This window comes from Argentina silus (assembly GCF_951799395.1).
Source record: "Argentina silus genome assembly, chromosome: 13".
In the NCBI taxonomy this organism is placed as follows: Eukaryota; Metazoa; Chordata; class Actinopteri; order Argentiniformes; family Argentinidae; genus Argentina; species Argentina silus.
The window spans coordinates 7525952-7544685 of NC_139667.1; the positions used below are offsets into that span (position 1 = coordinate 7525952).

The following is an 18734-nucleotide window of genomic DNA, read 5'->3' on the forward strand; positions in this document are numbered from 1 at the left end:
TCCATTGATTTAAACCCCACTCCCTCATCTCTCCATAGATATCTCTCTGGAGCAGCAGAGGCGCTGGTTTAAGGAGTCGTTTGATCACCTGTTGGCCATTGCTCTTTCAGAACATGCATCAGAGGCTGGGGTGTTGCTGAGCTCAGGGTAAGCATTAACACTGTACAGTAGGCTGGCTTACTGCACTACCTTTTGTAGTGGGTGACATTTTGCTGACAAAAATGCTCAATTCAAATCTAATCGTGTTTTACTGTAGGTGGCAAATATTCAAGGATGTCCCTGCTGATAAAAAGCCCTTCTGGTCTGATTATGTGCTGGGTTTCCGAACCTTGACAGACCGTGAACTGAAAAGGTTTCCAAATCACAAGTGTTGGCCAGGCTTTCACCACTATCAAATGTGAATGTTCCACCTACCTGCCATGGTTGGAGAAAAGGTAAACTCCACCGTAGATAAATGTAGCTTGTTTTACACCAATTTCATGGTCATCTGTTCATGTACTGAAAACAGTTTAACACTACACTCAACGTCTCCCATTCACACAGCTGTCTTTTCAATACAATTATCCTGTTTTTCAGATTCAGAGAAGCTGGAGGCCAAATTGAACAGAAGAGAGTCGAAAATCTTCAGGCACTGAGCCAGAGCTATGATGTCATTGTCAACTGCTCAGGCCTGGGCTCCAGGTCATTAGTGGGGGATGAGCAGGTCTACCCTGTCCGTGGCCAGGTCCTCAAGGTCCAGGCTCCCTGGCTCCAGCACTTCATCCGGGACGGCGATGGGTTGACCTACATCTTCCCAGGAACGCACTATGTCACCGTGGGCGGCACCAGGCAGGCGGACGACTGGCGGCTGGAGGTGGACAGAGGAGACACTGAGAGCATCGTGGAGCGCACCTGCAGGCTCGAGCCCTCTCTGCGCAGGGCCACTATCCTGGGTGAGTGGGTGGGTCTGAGGCCTGGCAGGAAGAACCCACGGGTGGAGCGAGAGCTGGTTCTGCTGCAGGGCCGCCAGGTGCCTGTGGTGCACAACTATGGCCATGGGGGCTGGGGGGTCACCCTTAGCTGGGGCACGGCCCTGGACGCTCTGGGGCTGGTGAGGAAGTGTCTCCATGAGAGGCCCCCTCAGGCCAGACTGTAAAAAAATGCTTGGCAGTCTTTGATCACAATTACTGACACCTACCATTGCTCATACAAATTTCATTGCTCCTACCATTTCATATTACTTGATTAATCTACTGATTTGGAAATCTGAATATTTTTCACCTTGCAATTTAGGTGATCAGTGATTTTTTAAACATTTCTAGACAATAAACCTAGAAAGTGGTGCCTAAACAACGAGTGGGGGATAATAGGGGAGGCTACTTTAAAAGTTAAATAGAATACAATAGAATACAATAGAATAAACCCTTAATTTTCCTGTGTTTTGAATGCGCCTTGAATTACAGCTTGTTTTACGTGGGTGTGATTTTGGCCCGCCACATGTCACCCAGAGATCTGATTTTAATACACCACTGAACAGAAGAGAGTCGAAAATCTTCAGGCACTGAGCCAGAGCTATGATGATCAAATAAACCCTCCCCGTCCCTCCCGTTTTAGCCAGCTCTACTAGCAGTGTGCAGTGTTATTTTCAAAATGAGTTGCCAACTAAAGCACAAGTTGATGAATCTGTTTGATGAATCTAGTAATAAGAGATGAGACTGTGGCCTTGCATCTATCATAAATTCATATGAAATGAAATTCCCATCAGGAAATGTCATTTGAAAGGAAATTTATCAAATGTTAAACAGTAAAATAGGACACTATTGAAATAGTTTTCACTAGCCAGGAGCAACAGTATCTCAGAAAATCAATACTTTTTTTTATTTTTTTTACCAAAAACTTTATTGGGAAAGTATAAACAAAAGCAATGGAGTAAGGGTTGGTAGAGTGCGGAATGTCCCCAAGGAAAGTCATCTTCCAGGTAGTCTTGACCAAGAAACTTCAGCACTGTCACTTTGTAGCTTCTCGTTGGCACGGATGGCCCTGGCCATCTTTGGTACATGGGCAATCCTTGGACTCAAGCTGCGATCAGAAGTTAAGTCACAGCCATGTTGGAAGGGGACAGTTTACTTGGACCTCTGCCTCATCTTTCGCCTCTTGCGTTTCAGTTTGCGCATAAGCTTATTTTTTCCACTGGATAATGAAGAATACACATTTTTAAAGAGGCTAAGTACCGTCATACTGGCCCGAGTTTCCCACTTGAAACTCCCGATTTGGAGGATCGTTCTAGTGGTTACTTCCCACTCGAACTCGTATGTCTGAGTTTCCCACAACTGCTGAACGCACTATCAGTAATTCATACTACATTGGAAAGGCAAATCTAGTATGACATCCTGCCATTTTATACATACTATTTTTCGGTAAGTTTTGCAAAACTGCAAAACGTATTAATATTGCATACTGAAAACGGCTACTTAAAAGGTCACAGTATGAGCGTTCAGACACTGCATGTTCTGTAATTTAATTGAGTAATTGTCAATAATATATTATTCATGTATGTATTTTGCATTTTAAATAAAAGCTAACCTTCAAGAAAATTAAAGCATGTTTTTATTGCCCACAAATGTACAGTATCATGTTTCATGATATAAATGAAAGCTAGTCAGTAGTCATCTGTTTTACAGTACTTCATGTATTAACATACATATAACCTGGTTTTATTTCCAATGTTCATCATTTATTTATCAATATAGGCACACAAGTGAAAAAGTAAACAGAATTAAAGATGATTCTCACACTAAATGCCTCGTCATGTTCCTGATGTTTGTCTTGTTATGAGGTTATTATAAGCTGCAGTAAGCTACAGTATTGTACAGTGTAATCTATAGTCACTTTTATTAGGCCAGTAATGTCACACTATCCCTCTCTCCGTATCATTTCCCTCGGTTAATCCTGAGCAGCAGCTACAGTAGTACAAGGATGCTGTCAAACATACTCCTGTCAATCACACCTGTCTCAAGAAGAGGATGTCTGTGCATGTTGAGTTCTGCTACATAGTGAAGGAGTTAACATACAGTACAAGAGCAACCTCGAAGACGCAATCTACTCTGACACATTGGCAAGGTGTGTCTGGGACTGCAACCTTTGACATACCTCTGTCAAACCTCCAAACGGGATCTATAGAAAGGGTGTAATTGGGGAGATGGAAAAAAAGATATTTAGGGACAGTTTGAATGAGGGCTTTTTTTAAAAAGCTCAGGTAAATGATTACTGTGGTATAAAAGGTCACTCACGGCCATGCGATGCTGTTTGAGAAGCTGTTGGACTCTGATCAGGTCCATGGCAGAGGCAGTCTCTTGCACAGGCAGGTTCAGCTCTGTAGAAAACCTCAGGAGCAGGGACTGGGGGAGCTTGTAGCGACCATACTACAGAGTAGGAGACAACAGGTTAGAGAGGGCTTAATGGGGCAACACAGTGACTGTGAACACTTTGATCGTCATAAATATTACAACACAGTGGATACCTTATGTAAGAGAGGTAACATTTGACACTGATTGAATTGTATGAACATTACAATACTACTCATAGTATAGTATTAGTGACACCTTACCTTGTCAGAGAAGGGCTCCTGTGTCAGATCAATACCCTCCAACTCAAGCCTTTCCTCCAGAAGTGATTCCAGAGAGACAGACTGCCTATATATGATTTTCCTTCCCGCTGTTGGCTGCATCCTCAGGCCTTCAGATTGGGTAGAGCTTGAAAGGTCTGAGATCCATGGTTGGGTTGCAGCTGCTGTAACGATTGTATCCTCCAAAGAGTTGATGTCTAAGGAGGTGTGATTGGAGGTATCACCAAGGTCACAGGTCATTGTAGGCAGCGATGATGGTGTACATGGGTTGGGCAGGGAGGGTGTAGCTAAACAATGCTTAAGCCTGCTTCCTGGGACTGAAGGGGGTGGAATGAGGTGGAATGTGGCACATGGAGTAATTTCTGCCAATGTGGTAGTGCTGATAGACACAACATCTAACATATCAACCTCCACAATGCTAGACGGAACCGTACTGGGTCTAGGTGTGACCAATGGTCGTGGAGGTCTCTGAGGGCTGGATAGCGGCAGTGTGGACTCCTCAGCCTTGGACATGGAGGTGTGAGTCTGCTCCAGATCTATAGGGTTGTGGAGCTCCTGTTCTGAGTGGAGGTCCCCCAGGGAGAGGCAGCGCTTCAGCAACCTCAGGCCCAGTGCTGTGGGATTACCACCCCTCAGCTCCTCACAGCTCCGCCCCATAACCAGGGCTGTGTGGGTGGGGAGGCCGTGGCCCCTCTGTGGACTCAGAGGGCTTAGAAAGATTTCCATGGTGGTTTGTAGGGATGGCGACCTGCAAGACTGTTGCAATGGACTGGTCTGTAGCACACTCGTATTTGGATGGGTCAGGGGAAGGGCGGGGTACTCTGGGGACGGGAGGTGACTGGACTCGAAACCTGACGAGGACCTGCTCATGGAAGAAGATGTCTTTTTGTCCCTCCCTGAAACAAACAGGTGGGGTTTGTGCATAACAAACAACAACTAAAGCATACAATATATCCAGGGGAAAATCAGAAAGTCAGTGAAAGGCAATGTAAAAAGAAGAGTGACTTCTGAAAGCTGACTAGAATAGTAAGCATGATGAATGTCCAGAGAAAATGGATGGTGAGTGAGAGGAGGCTGAAATAAGCAGGCAGGCCAGTGTAGTAAACCACTGAGCAGTTTATTCCCCAAGCCCTCCTATGACAGTGGCACACTTCATAACTGTTCAAAGACTGAGGAGTAGAAACCTGTATCACTTCTATCAGAAGTTCTATGGCAAGATCTTCATGAGCTGTATTCAACACAGGTTTAATCCTCAATTATAACGCATAACTTCACTGATCATATCAGAGCTGACATTGTTATAGTTTTATCAAGGTCCTAACTATGCATTTGAATGCACCCACAATTATGGTAGTACAAAAAATGTTGCGCCCCATTTAACAAGTATAACTGAACCATTTCGTAAATATTCTAATGGTTTGCATGAAGCAGTTTTTTTAGGCACATCATAAAAGTATTGTGCAAAATTATGTGGTACTGAACTAGAAAAATATACACACAAAAACAGCAAAATCTTGAGGGAGAAATATGTGTGGAAAATACTCTGACATCATTAACTCCACAAGGGCTATTGACATTCACAAGAGCCTTCAATATGAGCACAATTCTTTATATATGTATACATTTTCTTTAAGACTAAAACCAAAGCAAATAACCACAGTAAGAATGGTATAATTATCAATAAAGAAAGCTTACACAGTAAATATGTAAATACTGAGAAGTCTTTGTTTAAACTACAGCTTCTGTCACACCTTTGGTTCATGAGTCACCATTTTCAGCAAACGCAAAACCACCACGCAATACACCATGACAGATCTATTTCTGTGTAGATAAAGAAGTCCTACAAAACGAACAGGTTTCTGAGAAGGGTCTACCGATTGTAAGAGAATGAGAGTAAGTTTACCTCTCCCCTTCGACACAGACTTTCTCATCAGTTAGCCTCCATTTTGAGTGGATGGAAAGTTCATTCGTGCAAAGAAAATGGTATGTACTTGGAAGAGAGAGGGTGACTAAAATACACTGTAGATGGACTGAAGCAGAGCGTTGATGGGAGAGTTTTGGTGGTAAGAGAGTACTTCACTCCCATGTTGCAGAAACAGAACAAACGTGAGACTGAAAAAAGATGCCAGAAAAAAATGAGCGTCAAAGAAGGTAATGAGCCGAAGCCAAGTCTTTCCCAACAGCAAGAAACCCTCAGTTTGGTGTGGAATGCCCAAGCATGAAGACAGCAGCCTTAGGAGGAGGATGAGGTTGAAAGGGACAGTCACAGGCGAGTCAGGCTCTCATTACCATTCTCCAGGTTCTCGTTGCTCTCGTAGCAGCCAGAGTCACGAGGGGAGTCTCCCTGTAGACCCTGCCTGTCTAGGAGGAGCTTCTCCTGGGAGCCTCCAGACTGTCCGCTACGCTCTGGGTCACTGCTTCCTGCACAGCACAACATCACCAACAGAGGGCCATCAGTCACAACACTGGATGCAATGCTACTAAAACATGAGCTATGTGTGTGTGTGTATGTCTGTGCATGTTTGTGTTTGTGTGTGTGTCTGTGCAAGTGTGTGTTTGTGTGTGTGTGTGTGTGTGTGTGTGTGTGTGTCTGTGCAAGTGTGTGTTTGTGTGTGTGTGTGTGTGTGTGTGTGTGTGTGTGTGTATGTCTGTGTGTGTGTGTGTGTGTGTGCGTGTGCGTGAGCATCTGTATACTGATATTCTCTCCCTCACCGTCGTACTCCTGCAGCAGCTCCACGGCGGTCAGCAGCACTGCTCTGTGTTGGGGGTCTCTGATGTTGAGCTCATCCAGGTCTTCCTCCTCCAGCAGCTTAAAGGTGTCCAGATCTTCATAGCCATTGAACAAGAAGGTGGGCATGTGTTCCTAAAGAGAGAGGGGCGAGATGGCACATGGTCAATATAACATAGAAAAGATCTCAGCAGCAAAACGTGGCAGACTTCAATAAAAATGTGTCAATAACTAGAATAAGTATGCTCAGTTTGCGCTCCAATTCAATGTCCAGTTCAATGAAGTTGTTTACTTTGAGGTTGATGCGCTCCAGGAGCTCTTCCACAGAGGTGGGTTTGGGTTGCCGGCCCTTCCTCCTCCTCCTGGTCCGTTTGGGCTTCTCCTCCTCAGTCAGAACATCCACGTAGATGAACTTGAAGGTGCCAACCTTGCTGTTCAGCAGCCCCATCCACGTGCCCATTGGAGGCTTGCTAATGACGTCTATGACGTCTCCTCTCTGCAAAACAAGATCAGTCCCAGTTATTGCACTGTTTGGGTTTTTTACAGCCTTTTTCTGTGTCTGAAAATGTGACTGAAGAAATAAATGTGCAAGGGTAGTTCGGGATACTAGCATTTACCTTATCAGAGTCTAAGTGAAGCTTCAATAAAGGTACATTGAACTTGATGTGTGAGGGATCATTGTGTGCCCCTACCTTCAGTTTGAGGGAGTCTGTGTCATAGGGACTGGGGGTGAAGTCAGTGTGCACCAGGGCTCGTCCACAGAAAGGTCCTCTGTATGGCAGCTCATCCTCCTCCCCGTCCTCAGACTTCACACTCTCTCTGTTACTGTTGGAGGAGTCAGTGGTGCCCACCGTCTGCCCGCCTGAAAACAAGCGCCCGAGAGATGGGATCGTAAATAAAACGATCCAAATCTAGAACCAAATCCATCCACACACACACACACACACACACACACACACACACACACACACACACACACACACACACACACACACACACACACACACACACACACACACACACGCACACACACACACTTACTCATGGAGCTTTGTCCGCTGAGGGAGCTCCTCAGGCTCTCCACAGATCCTCCAGCCTTCAGTTTGGGCTTCTCCAGGGAGTCTCTGTCTGTCTGAGGGGACTGGGGGCAGCTGGACATGCGGTCAGGGCTCGACTGTGGGAGGCAGAGAGACTCATGCTTACCTGAGGCATAAACCGTAGCTACAGTTTTCGCTGGATAGTGTCATTTTAATATTGTATTTTCAATGCAAATGGTGTACTTTCTCACTCATTTTGCACAATGACAGGTTATACTGTAAGTTTATACACTTGATTTGTAAAATACTGTACCTGTTCAGAGAGAGAACTGTTATATCTCTTAGATATGCGCTTTCTCATTGTCTCTCTTACAGACTTCACTTTCTTGCCCAAAGAGATTCGAGATGTTGCTGGAGACTTAACTGCCTCTCTCAAACTGGCACCTCCATCTTTGTTCTAGAATTCAGAGATACAGTATGCAGATATGAACTGTCAGAATGAGAAGAAACAGAAAAAGACAATCGCATCTCAGTTGAGGCAAATTGAGTACTTACAGTGAGATGATCACAGTCACAGTTGACTATGTGCAGGGATCTGTTGTTGAGATCAAACCCTCCGAAGCTACAGGTCCTCTGAGGAGCAAATGATAAAAAATCTATCAGTCCTTTGGTGTTTAGTGAGCAGTCATTGTCAAAAGAGTAGTTTGTTCATTCCAAGGAGAGTCATCACTGTTCAGTCAACCAGTGGAACTGTGTACTTCATTGTGTACTGTAGATGTTTAGAGTGGATGAGAACCCTCACTAGGCCGTAGATTCTCCCAACACAAAGGCTCTACTCACCCCGTGGTGGCTGGGCGGGCTGAGGGCTCGGCGGATCTCTCCATCCGTCACCGAGCGGGCAATCCTGGGCTCCTCTCCGCAGCAGCCCTCAGTGTCAGACAGGGACGAGCCGCTGCCTCCACCCACCGCCCTCGCCTCCCTGCCGGGGCCTTTCTCTGCGTGGCTTGGGCTGCTGCCCGACTTACTGAAGGCTCTGAAGAGCCTGTGGCTGCTGCAGGTGTCCAGGGAGCTGGAGGATGGCGAGGTGGTGAGGCTGTCTGAGTCCCTGTCGTAGGTGAGCTGGTCCCGCAGAGCCGCGGCCAGGGAGTCAACCTGGCACACTGTCTGCTTCTTCTGCAGGCCAGAGTACAGAGAGGCGCTGGCATCACCCGAGGGAGGCCCCTCCAGACTCAGGGACTCTAGGAGACACATGCAAGGTGACAGGGATAAGGACAGGTTTGCTGAACAGTGAATGCCTGTGTAATTGTGTAATGGAAGTCAACTTGCGTCTGTGATAAAAATCTTTAAAAAGCTATTAGGGCAGTTCTGGTGCTTTTACACAGTAAATTGTAGTCTACATGTATCAAACAGGTTGTTGAATGTGGACTACAATGTACTGTGTAAAAGCATCAGATCTGCCCTAATACTGGCTAATTCTCTGACTCTTACCTTCTGATCCAGGCCTCTTGGACTCCTCAATTCTTATCAGCTTCTTTTTCACTTTACGGGTGGAGTTGACCAACTTATGGAGCCGCTTGAACGTCACAGATTCCTCCACTTCATTGTCTGACAGTTCGCAAGACTGTAAAACAAAATTAGATGTATTTAGAAATAGTGGGGATGATAGAGGTTGTGTCTCATGAGTATTTAAACTCATACCTATAATCAAACTGTGCATCATTTTTGTCTGGTTTTAGCAACATATTGTTCACTTCTTCTACAAGATGCACAATAGGAACATATTTCTGTTAATGGTTGTCATGGAGACCACATGCAACATTAGCTCAGAGCTCTTTATAAATATTGAAGTGTAAAACCAGAGTGAAGACGTCCTATCTATGTCGAGACACTGTGGTTTGCCCTTGCATCACTAGAACCACACATAGAGGAAACATGGCTGATTAATGGTGAGCTTACTGTGTGAGAAAACAGAAGGTTTGCAAGCAGGAATTCCCCATCCTCATGAACAAAGGTCAGAGGTCTTGGCAACTCTAAGCGCCAGTTAAAAAATAAGTTTCTCATATTTCATATTAACAGCTGCTCAATCAAGGTTACTAGGGGCAAAGCAGTGTGAAACAATGTTGCTTGACCCACATTCATCTGGTTGACATACTCAACAACACATATGCATCACACGTTGTGCACTGCACCACAAACACACGATCAGAAGCTTTCCCACATGACTGTCTTTTTATAGGCTGACCAAAGACGTGCTAATCATGAAATGAGAAACCACATTTGAAAGGTACAGCTGGGAAACAGAAGAGAAACCGATACCTTGTTTGCCATTTGTTTAATATAGCCTACCAATAATGTGACCATGCAGGCTGAAGGTGGTGAGCTGGGTGCACCTAATAAAGGAGATTTCTATACATATACGTATGTGAACACATTCTGAATAATTGGTTTGGTTCTAAATATGTACAGGGGACTTTTTATATGCAATTCTGTCCAATATGTGGTGTAGTTGGTTTGCATGTTCTTAAAGGAGTTCAGAGAATGGCAGTCAATTAAGTCTTAACTTAAGTCAGCCCAGAGCAGTCAGAATACTAATGGTTAAATGTTTGTGTACATTCAGAGAGCCTTCTGCTAGTGTCTATCACATAGAGTGGATCGAGTACATTAACATTGATTTCAAAAGATTATATTAAGACTTTGCTTCATAACTCAAATGCTCAAATACGTTGGTTGTTGGTAGTTTTGCGAAGAAATTAGAAAATGAGATGAAAATGAGTGAGAGAGTGAGAGAGAGAGAGAGAGACAGAGAAATAGGGAGGCCATCCAGACGAATCTGAAAAATGTGGCCTGAACCTGAGCCCCCTAATCACCCCACCCATGCATAAAAGAGCTGCGGCCTGCATAACAGAGCTCTGTGCTGAATCCACCCGCTCAACACAGCACAATAGGGGGTTAGTGCTTTGACAGGATGAATAGAGGTCTGCCTGGGTGCCCTGCAATTGGGAGAAGGCCTGGGGGTGGGGGGGTTAGAGGGGCCCCAGTTCACACCCAGGACATGGATAGAGGGAGGAAAGGAGGGAGGGAGAGAGAGAGATGGGGGAGGGAGGGGGTGTCAACAGCATTCTAGCTCTATTGCAAAGCAAAATGAGAGGCCCTGACGCACCGCACGTTGCCCAAAGACGTGGTTCAACATCAAAACAACATGAAGAAGGAGTGACGATGCTTGTTTTCATGAGTTTATATGTACACACTTACATTGCAGTTGGTGGATTCAATCATGGTTGGACTGGCTGGATCAGTCCATTCTGTGGTTTCAGTGCTGCAGGACTGTCTGCTCTGGGTCTCAAACTCCTTCAACTATGCAGAAGAAAGAGAGGGATAAGGCACACTCTATGGACATCTCTGTGCATGACGCAGGGCTGTCCAACATGGCTTGACAGATGGCTTAAGAAGTGCAATGTGTCATCAACTCAGATAAGATGGAAAACCCTGATTACATGCTGCGACCGACTATGATCAAGCAGGAGATATGCAGCAGCACACGCCCCTATCCTGAGAAGAGAGTACGTAGAGGGATGACATCATACCCGTGCCAGGGCTTCCTCCACGGAGATCATCTTCTCCTTCACCATCATCATCAGCTGGATGCGTTCTTCATCACTCATAGTGATCTCACTGGCCACAAAGCCAATGTCCTCCCCTAATAAACAGGCAAGGGCATGACAACATGAGCATGCATGACAGAGGAGGAATGGTTAAGTAACGTTCCCTGGCTTATGCAATGACACATATGTACATTGTTAAGACGGAGATATCCCTACATACCCTTTGATGTCTGTCGCACGACACCTTTCTGAGGCTTCCGGAAAGTCTGCCAGAAAGACTTATTTTTTCTTTTTCCATCCCATTTTCCTACACAAGAGCATAGTTGTGTGAGGTAAACAATGAGACATGGAAAACACAATGCCCATGGCTAAGTAGCAAAAATAATCTATAAAGTGAGACTAATCATTTAAAAAAACAATGTGTAAAACACGAAACACATACACACACGAGCTGGAGTATGACACATACCATGCATAACAACATTTAAGTTTCACATACAGTATGCGATATACAGTAGTCATTCCAGAATGTAATTACAAAGCTATACATGGTAACTGCATAGTCATACCTTAGAGAAACTAATTAGAACTGATTATGAAAAATAAAACATACCCCCCGATCCATCCTCAGAGCTTGACTTGTGCATGGACAACCTAGAAATCATCAAATAATGGGTCAAACCCAAGCCAGAACTATTGCAAAAATGCAACCTAAGAAATAAAACAGTCATAGACAAATCATGGACAGCATCACCTCACCTGTTTTCCAATGCAGTTTTCTTCATTTTGCTGCTGCTATCCTACCATTTTCCACAAAACACCCCTTTATCGTCCCTGCTTGTTTCTCCCTATCCACACAGATGACAGACGTGCTCTGTCCCTCATGACAGAAGGGCCCGTACAGTGGTGGCGAATCACAGTGGTTGATACAGATGGAGAAGCATGCTGCTGGCTTCTGAACAGAGGTCAGATCACTGTGGCCATCCCAGTAACAATAGAGGCTTTTCACACTCAGCCTGGGTTTTACTGCAACACCAGCGCTCACGTGGCCCCCAGCCACATTCCTCTCCTCTCTCACCCCTCTGACATCAGCTGACACTTGTTGCTGATGCTAGCGACTATCCGCTCCTACCGGGGCCGGTCTACAAGTCAACCACAAGAGGGCGACCTGAAAACAGTGACAATTAAATACCTGTCCCCAGGCAAAGGTTAGGACAAAGACACATGGTTTGCCAAGAAACATGGTCCTTGTGTTCTTCTGGTGCTGTAGCTGATTACGAAAGGCTCTAAAAGACCAACACATATGGAGTCGTGTTACTTTAAGCTTGCTCTTTAGAGTAAGCTAAAAGGGGTCCCACCTCTCTCATTGTTTTTCCCTCAGTGATTCTAATGCTAAGCTCAGCTGCTCAGGTAAACAAACCCAAATGTTGGGTTTCTGACTTTCCAGGTCCACGCTCTCTACTTTCTAGGTGTCCATAAAAATCAGGCACATTTGTAATGGTCCTTTTCATCAACATCATTGAAAATGATATGTATACCAACACTGTACGACTATGGATGTTGTTAGTCAGCATGACCTAGATTTATTCTCTCTCTCTAACTCTGATTCTTTTGCTTTTACAATTTGACAATCCAACCTTCCAAACGCACAATAGGGGGAAGGAAGCCTGGGGTTTTGTTGAGGAATGCTTCATAAATGTGACCGCAGGTCATCAGGAAATATGAAAAGCACACGTTTCCACATGCTGACAGGCAGATAATGAATGGCAGTGCAATCACTGCCCTGCCTCCGAGTGTTTAACAATCAAACATATCACCAACTATATTACGAATACATAGAAGTGTATCACAAACTAGATCACAAAGCACCTCATACTGATACTATCTGCCAAAGAAGTGCGTATCTTACCTTCTCTCAGTCTCAGGCGTGGACGTAGCGCTACTGAGCCCTAGAGACTCCTGTAAAGAAAAAAAACCCCCACTGCAGTCAGACAGACACACAAGAGAATAAAGCCAACAATGATTTCACTTTCACTGACTCACACCAAGGTTTGGAACTCAAAATGGTGCATCTCATTGGCTACACAAGGGCTACACAGGTCACGTTTGTGAATATGTTACGGACACATTTCATAACAGAATCAATTAGAGTACAATCACAAGGCCATGGTTTCTCAGTAGTCGGTGAAATGTGACTGTGTGGCATGACATCTTGGTTATCCTTGAGATGACCGTGACGGGGCAGTTCCACCGATGGTGACGCACGGCTCAGGAAGTCCCTTCTTCCCAGAAGGTCAACACAAGACAATAGAGGAGGCACTCACCTGGAGCTGAGAGCGAAGCTGCAGGGATGTGACCACTGAGTCAACCTTTCCCTAAAACGCACAGGCAAGGGAAGGAAGTCAATACTAGACTCATAATATAGAAATGGTCATATGGCATGACTAACTAACCTGCGTTTACTGATTTAGATGACATGCTTTTACGATGAACCGTACCAGTATCAAGGACAACATTTGACTCATTTTAACATGAGAACTGGTGTCTAAGACAGTAGAGTTGAGACTTAATGCATGTTCCTTTCAAAACATCTTGATATACAGCACTGTATTTTATTGACGGTATCATATTGCACAAATGTTACAGTATCTACAACACAACAACATGTCTCAAGTCTTCTTCTCCTGTACATCAGTGTAGGCTTTTATCATATGGGATATTCACTTGCATGCACACGGTACATTGTAAAAATAGAGTACAGTAATTACCGGCTCTGCATCTTGTACGACCTTGCGTTTACGAAGCTCCTCCATTCTTTCACAGACGTCACTGACAGAGGTGCTGTAATACTCAGAGTACTCCTGGGCCAAGTCATCAATGTTTCCCAACAAGCCATCCTAAAAGAGACAAGACCGAGATGCTCACTGTAATGTATGTACATTCCACGACAATACGGATCAAAAAGTTAAAGATTGTGTTTATTTACAAAAGGACCCAAATCAGTGCATACAATAGGCAAAATACAGCACAGTAAATACTGACCATTTTCAGTATGAACCCATGTTTAAAACATCCCTTGAGAAGTCCTTTGAGAATGTCCCGTGATAGAGAGCCAGAGGAGTGTGACCAGCAGCAGCCAGACCCATGGTGTATGTATCTTTGAGCTACTGTTCCCATCCCCTCCCTCTCCCTAGTGACCCATGACCCCTACACACTCCTCAGGTCTCTTCAGCTGAGACTTCTGGGAACAAGGAAGGAGGATGGGGAGGGGGGGCCGTGTGACGCAGCTGCTAGAGTCAACAGGGCTAAACTTGAGATACCGCAGTTCAGTGTACCATAAATCACCAGGAAGAGAGGTGCCTTTTCCCTGGCAGAAACCAAGACCTCAACATCTAACCCCACAGAGGCTTCCTTGTATTGTGTTGCCTGAAGTTATGTGCCCTTTGTTGTGTGGCCAGAAGAAAAAGTACTTTATAATTTGCAGTATTGCTGAAACTATTTATAAGAGCTGTTCTTGACCATGATGTCCTTTTCTTCTTCATATTTGATTTACATTATACAGTATACTTGTTTGTATTTTTTTTTTTATTTAATATTTTACTGTATATTTGCATTATATTTGCAAGCCTAGGGGACTGCTTTGGACTGTAGTTTTCATATACAGTATCATATGAATGCTGTTGTTTCATATCTCAGATTGGAACTTTCCTCGTTAATACATCGTCAAGGTTACAGTTTGCCAGATGCTGACATGATTTGGCAATAATACAAATTTTCTCTCATTTTGAGAAATACACCACTGTCATCATACCCGTTCACATATTAATCATTGTACATCAAACAATAAACATATGTGTTACAAAATGAATAAAACAAGTACTTTGTGTCTATCTACAGTACTGTACATTGTCACTATATCTGTCTACTGTACAGTAGCTCTGTAAACAGTCAGATGAATGCAAATCTGTCAACAAACAGTCAATTTGTTGTGTGTGCTTTTAAAAACCCATGTAGGTGATGCAACAGTGAGTATGCCTGACGTATACTGTACCACTAAAGCCAGTCCTCAGGATCTGCTGTAGATACAGCAGTCGGAGCAACTTACAGGATGAGACAGTAGTTAATGCCAAAATACTGCTGATTACATAACCGTAACGTTTTGGGCAATCAAACCACTGAGAATGAATACTTCATTACAAAAGAAACACTGCCTTGTTGTGTAATGCCTCCAAATGAAAAGTGGCCACTTTGTTATTCATATGCCCTAAAAACCAGCAATGTTATGTGCCCGTCATAGCACTCCCTGTGTGTACGCAAATGTGTCTGTCCCAGACAGCCCTCTGTTGTGACACTGTAGGCTCACTTGTCTCATGGTAAGATACTCTGTGACTGGCTCAACTGTCAAGAAGAGAAGGCCATTCATTTGTTAAATGACATGCCTTGGGGTCAAAGACTGCCTGAAATCCGGCTGCTTTTCACTAGTAGTGAACTGAGGCTGTGGCCAACTGAGAAGCACAACACTGTGTAGAGCCACATCCAGGCCCTAAGCCCAGAGCTCCCCTAGTTCCAATAAACAGCCTATTGTGATACGACCACATGATATTTCATCGCCCTGACTGCTTGTTAGGCATGGTACATGCGTGCCTGTTCAAAACAACTGTTAATAGCTGCTAATTCTATGTAGGCTACATGTCTTGTTACATGCTATTATGAATATGAATGACCATACAGTTCCATTTCTCATCACAGATACAATAAAATGGGTCATTCCTCCAGCTACGACAGTCTAATGCCTCTCAGACATCGTGGCGTACTTAAAATGCATGCTCTCCACAGCAGTGTAGCCAGAGTGACTGAGGCAACCCTAGAACATGTCATGTCTGATACGAGGCCTGAAAAGGAGAGGGCGCTGTCACATTACATCCTGACAATGATTGGAAATCGAGCATCTCAGAGCAGACAAAGAGCTCTCATGCCCTAAGGCCAGAGTATCTGCTGGGGGCTTTCACAGGTCATCTGTCTTTGCTTTAAGGGGCAATGCCACAGTGAAAGCCTCACCTGACCCCTCCTGGTGGTGCCCCTCTCAGTCCATCTTTTGACTGGGGCTGCTCTAAAACACACACACACACACACACACGCACGCACGCACACACACACACACACACACACACACACACACACACACACACACAGAGCTATGATGAGACTGATGTCTGAGCTTTATGAGGAGCATACAGGAGAGAAATAAAGATCATCCAATGTCTCCAATCATAAATCAAAAACCATTGGTGTGCTGACCAGAGTTGTTATATACAGGTCACCGAATTTCATATTAATTCCGGTCAATTATTGACAATGCAGCAGACAGTCAATCTGTGGAACACCCACGCTTCATATCCCTTTGTAGCATGTATCAACACAGCCTTTGAGTGAAGGACTGAGACATCTAAGCTTTGTTGAATAGAAAAGAAAGAAAATAAAAAAGAAAGATCAGAGCAAGGACCCACAGACAAAGCACAACAGCAATTCCGATGTCAACATGCTTTCATGTATGGGGTGAGGGAGAAATCACAATGCATGCTATTGACATGTTGTAGCCAAAGAACTTCTTCTGTCTGAGGGGTTTTAAAAACGTTGTATGGAACCTACAGCAAACCACTAAATCCAACAATACTCAGGAGCATATCCTGTTACTTTGGTCATATATCATATGAAACAAGGCAAGCCTTTATGAAACAAAAAGTTCCCCTCAACATACAGTACAAACACAAAACAAACAGCAATAGTTGACGTATGTTTCAATTTAGAGTAAGGGAAGAGTTTGCATTTTACACTCACCACGAGTTGGCAACAAGATGCCTATATGTCCTCCAGTTGCGCTACACAGCTGGAATGGCAGCAGGCTACTTATTCAAACTTTCCTCAGTGCACTCAGTGGAGAACAATGCACGCTTAACTCACAGAGGAGGAGTGTCCAGCACACATAAATCAGACTCGAGTTTGCCAGGGGGACAACCACAGATGACGCTAAAGCTGGTGGAAGGGTGGGGCTTTCTGCTCCAGCTGCACCTCACTGGGATTAGCTGAGTCACTAGCTCAAATAAACCACCTCTGTTGGGTTTTAGTATGTGTGTTTAATTTAGTATGTGTGTGTGTGTGTGTGTGTGTGTGTGTGTGGGTGTGTGGATGTGTGGGTGTGTGTGTGTGTGTGTGGATGTGTGGGTGTGTGGGTGTGGGTGTGTGGATGTGTGGGTGTGTGTGTGTGTGTGGGTATGTGGGTGTGTGGATGTGGGTGTGTGGATGTGTGTGTGTGTGGGTGTGTGGATGTGTGTCTGTGTGTATGTGTGTGTGTGTGTGTGATACAGAGAGAGGGTGAGAGAGACAGAAAGTGAGTGAGACAGTAGGATAGGAGGAGAGATAAACAGAGAGAATACAGCACATGTACCCCCAACGTTTCACAAGCTGTAAGCACACAAAACTGGTTCAGCATTACAAGTTAGACTATTTGACCACAAATATGTGATACTCCAAGTGCATAGGGCAACATTTGTAAAAAGTAACAGCATAAAAGGGGATTCAGGTTCAGGGATGATCATTCAGCTCAAGCCGGAGGAGGAGGAGGTGCTTCACTGTCCCATTACTTACGCAGGGCACTGTATATGATTTATTATGACATGCCAACGATAGTCATAGGAGTTGGCTAAAGCATATGGACCAGGACCCAGGCTAGGTTCATGCTGTCTTAGGCCTGTCCTTTGTACACCAGCGAACCTGATCAAGCATTTTGCTTTTGATGAGTGATTTTTCTCATGCAGCCTTAAATCTCTCAGCTAATTCCCAGAAACACCAGCTTTTTCGATTTAGGACCGGCAACGTGGCAAGAAATATGTGGGGAGCAGTAACATATTCCAGGGGAGTCACTTGAAGCCATACCATGGAGACATATTTTGAAATGGGAATGTGTACATTCCATGTATTGTATATGAGAGCTTTACTGTTCCTTTTCTGTAATTATGTAATTAAATTAAGAATGAAGAGATGTTATTGTATGTTCAATGTATTTGTTGTAAGTCACTTTGGATAAAGGCGTCTGCTAAATGCCATAAATGTAAATGTAAGCTCAATAGCTCATTAGCCACCAGCAGGGGGCAGCAAAAGGCAACTTTATTCACTCCTCATCTTTGCGGCAGGGAGAGCTAAGTGATATCTTCTTGTCAGTCTTGTCTTATGAAAAAAAAAAACATACTATCCAAGACATCAGGAAACATCTTGAAAAATCAAACATCTACAGTATTGTAGGCTACATCTAATCAACATAATGCAATTTAAGTTTATTTCCCTGTTTTGGAGAATACTATAGAACACACTCGCTGTTCATTACAACATTACCACATGATAGTAAGATTAGGTATTATGATGCGCTTCCCACCAGGACTTAATAATTCTAATTTTGAAATCAACCAATGGAAGCTGGATATCTGTGATCTTTGACTGCTTCTATAGTATAGCTGTGAGATTAGTGGTGGGAAAATCTAATCTTCACTCCACTGTCTGAGTCTAATCTTAAAACCACTATTCACAGTACTTCGGCAGGACTACAATGCCATCAGATCAGTGGCAGAGAATGGAGATTATACAGCAAGGCAGATGGGAGGTGGAGAGTGCTTTGTGCTTCACACAGGACTAGAGGGCATGGCATGGCAGCTAGTGCCAGAAAGGGCAGTTTTCCGCCTCGCTAACGCAGCGGCGGGCTGGCCGTCACC

At 44.3% G+C, this 18734-nt stretch overlaps 2 protein-coding genes across 2 annotated transcripts in view; one reads left to right on the forward strand and one right to left on the reverse strand.

Moving 5' to 3' along the window:
* Window positions 1-1701, forward strand: part of ddo (D-aspartate oxidase) — a 3241-nt gene extending 1540 nt beyond the window's left edge. Inside the window, 4 exon segments of the mRNA XM_083684186.1 lie at window positions 39-147; window positions 257-368; window positions 370-434; window positions 577-1701. Of these exon segments, the coding sequence (XP_083540312.1) occupies window positions 39-147; window positions 257-368; window positions 370-434; window positions 577-1135 (845 nt within the window). The 3' untranslated portion in view covers window positions 1136-1701.
* Window positions 1702-1882: 181 nt separating this feature from the next.
* The window catches only part of sash1b (SAM and SH3 domain containing 1b), a gene marked incomplete at its 5' end in the record, with an annotated part of 40687 nt that continues 23835 nt past the window's right edge, over window positions 1883-18734 (reverse strand). Inside the window, 20 exons of the mRNA XM_083684014.1 lie at window positions 1883-2058; window positions 3130-3153; window positions 3270-3401; window positions 3587-4500; window positions 5894-6025; window positions 6317-6467; window positions 6625-6828; window positions 7025-7194; window positions 7374-7506; window positions 7683-7826; window positions 7925-8002; window positions 8210-8607; window positions 8858-8990; window positions 10622-10723; window positions 10954-11066; window positions 11192-11278; window positions 11585-11625; window positions 12881-12930; window positions 13296-13346; window positions 13740-13868. Of these exons, the coding sequence (XP_083540140.1) occupies window positions 1987-2058; window positions 3130-3153; window positions 3270-3401; window positions 3587-4500; window positions 5894-6025; window positions 6317-6467; window positions 6625-6828; window positions 7025-7194; window positions 7374-7506; window positions 7683-7826; window positions 7925-8002; window positions 8210-8607; window positions 8858-8990; window positions 10622-10723; window positions 10954-11066; window positions 11192-11278; window positions 11585-11625; window positions 12881-12930; window positions 13296-13346; window positions 13740-13868 (3258 nt within the window). The 3' untranslated portion in view covers window positions 1883-1986. The remainder of the gene's footprint in view (window positions 2059-3129; window positions 3154-3269; window positions 3402-3586; window positions 4501-5893; window positions 6026-6316; window positions 6468-6624; window positions 6829-7024; window positions 7195-7373; window positions 7507-7682; window positions 7827-7924; window positions 8003-8209; window positions 8608-8857; window positions 8991-10621; window positions 10724-10953; window positions 11067-11191; window positions 11279-11584; window positions 11626-12880; window positions 12931-13295; window positions 13347-13739; window positions 13869-18734) is intronic.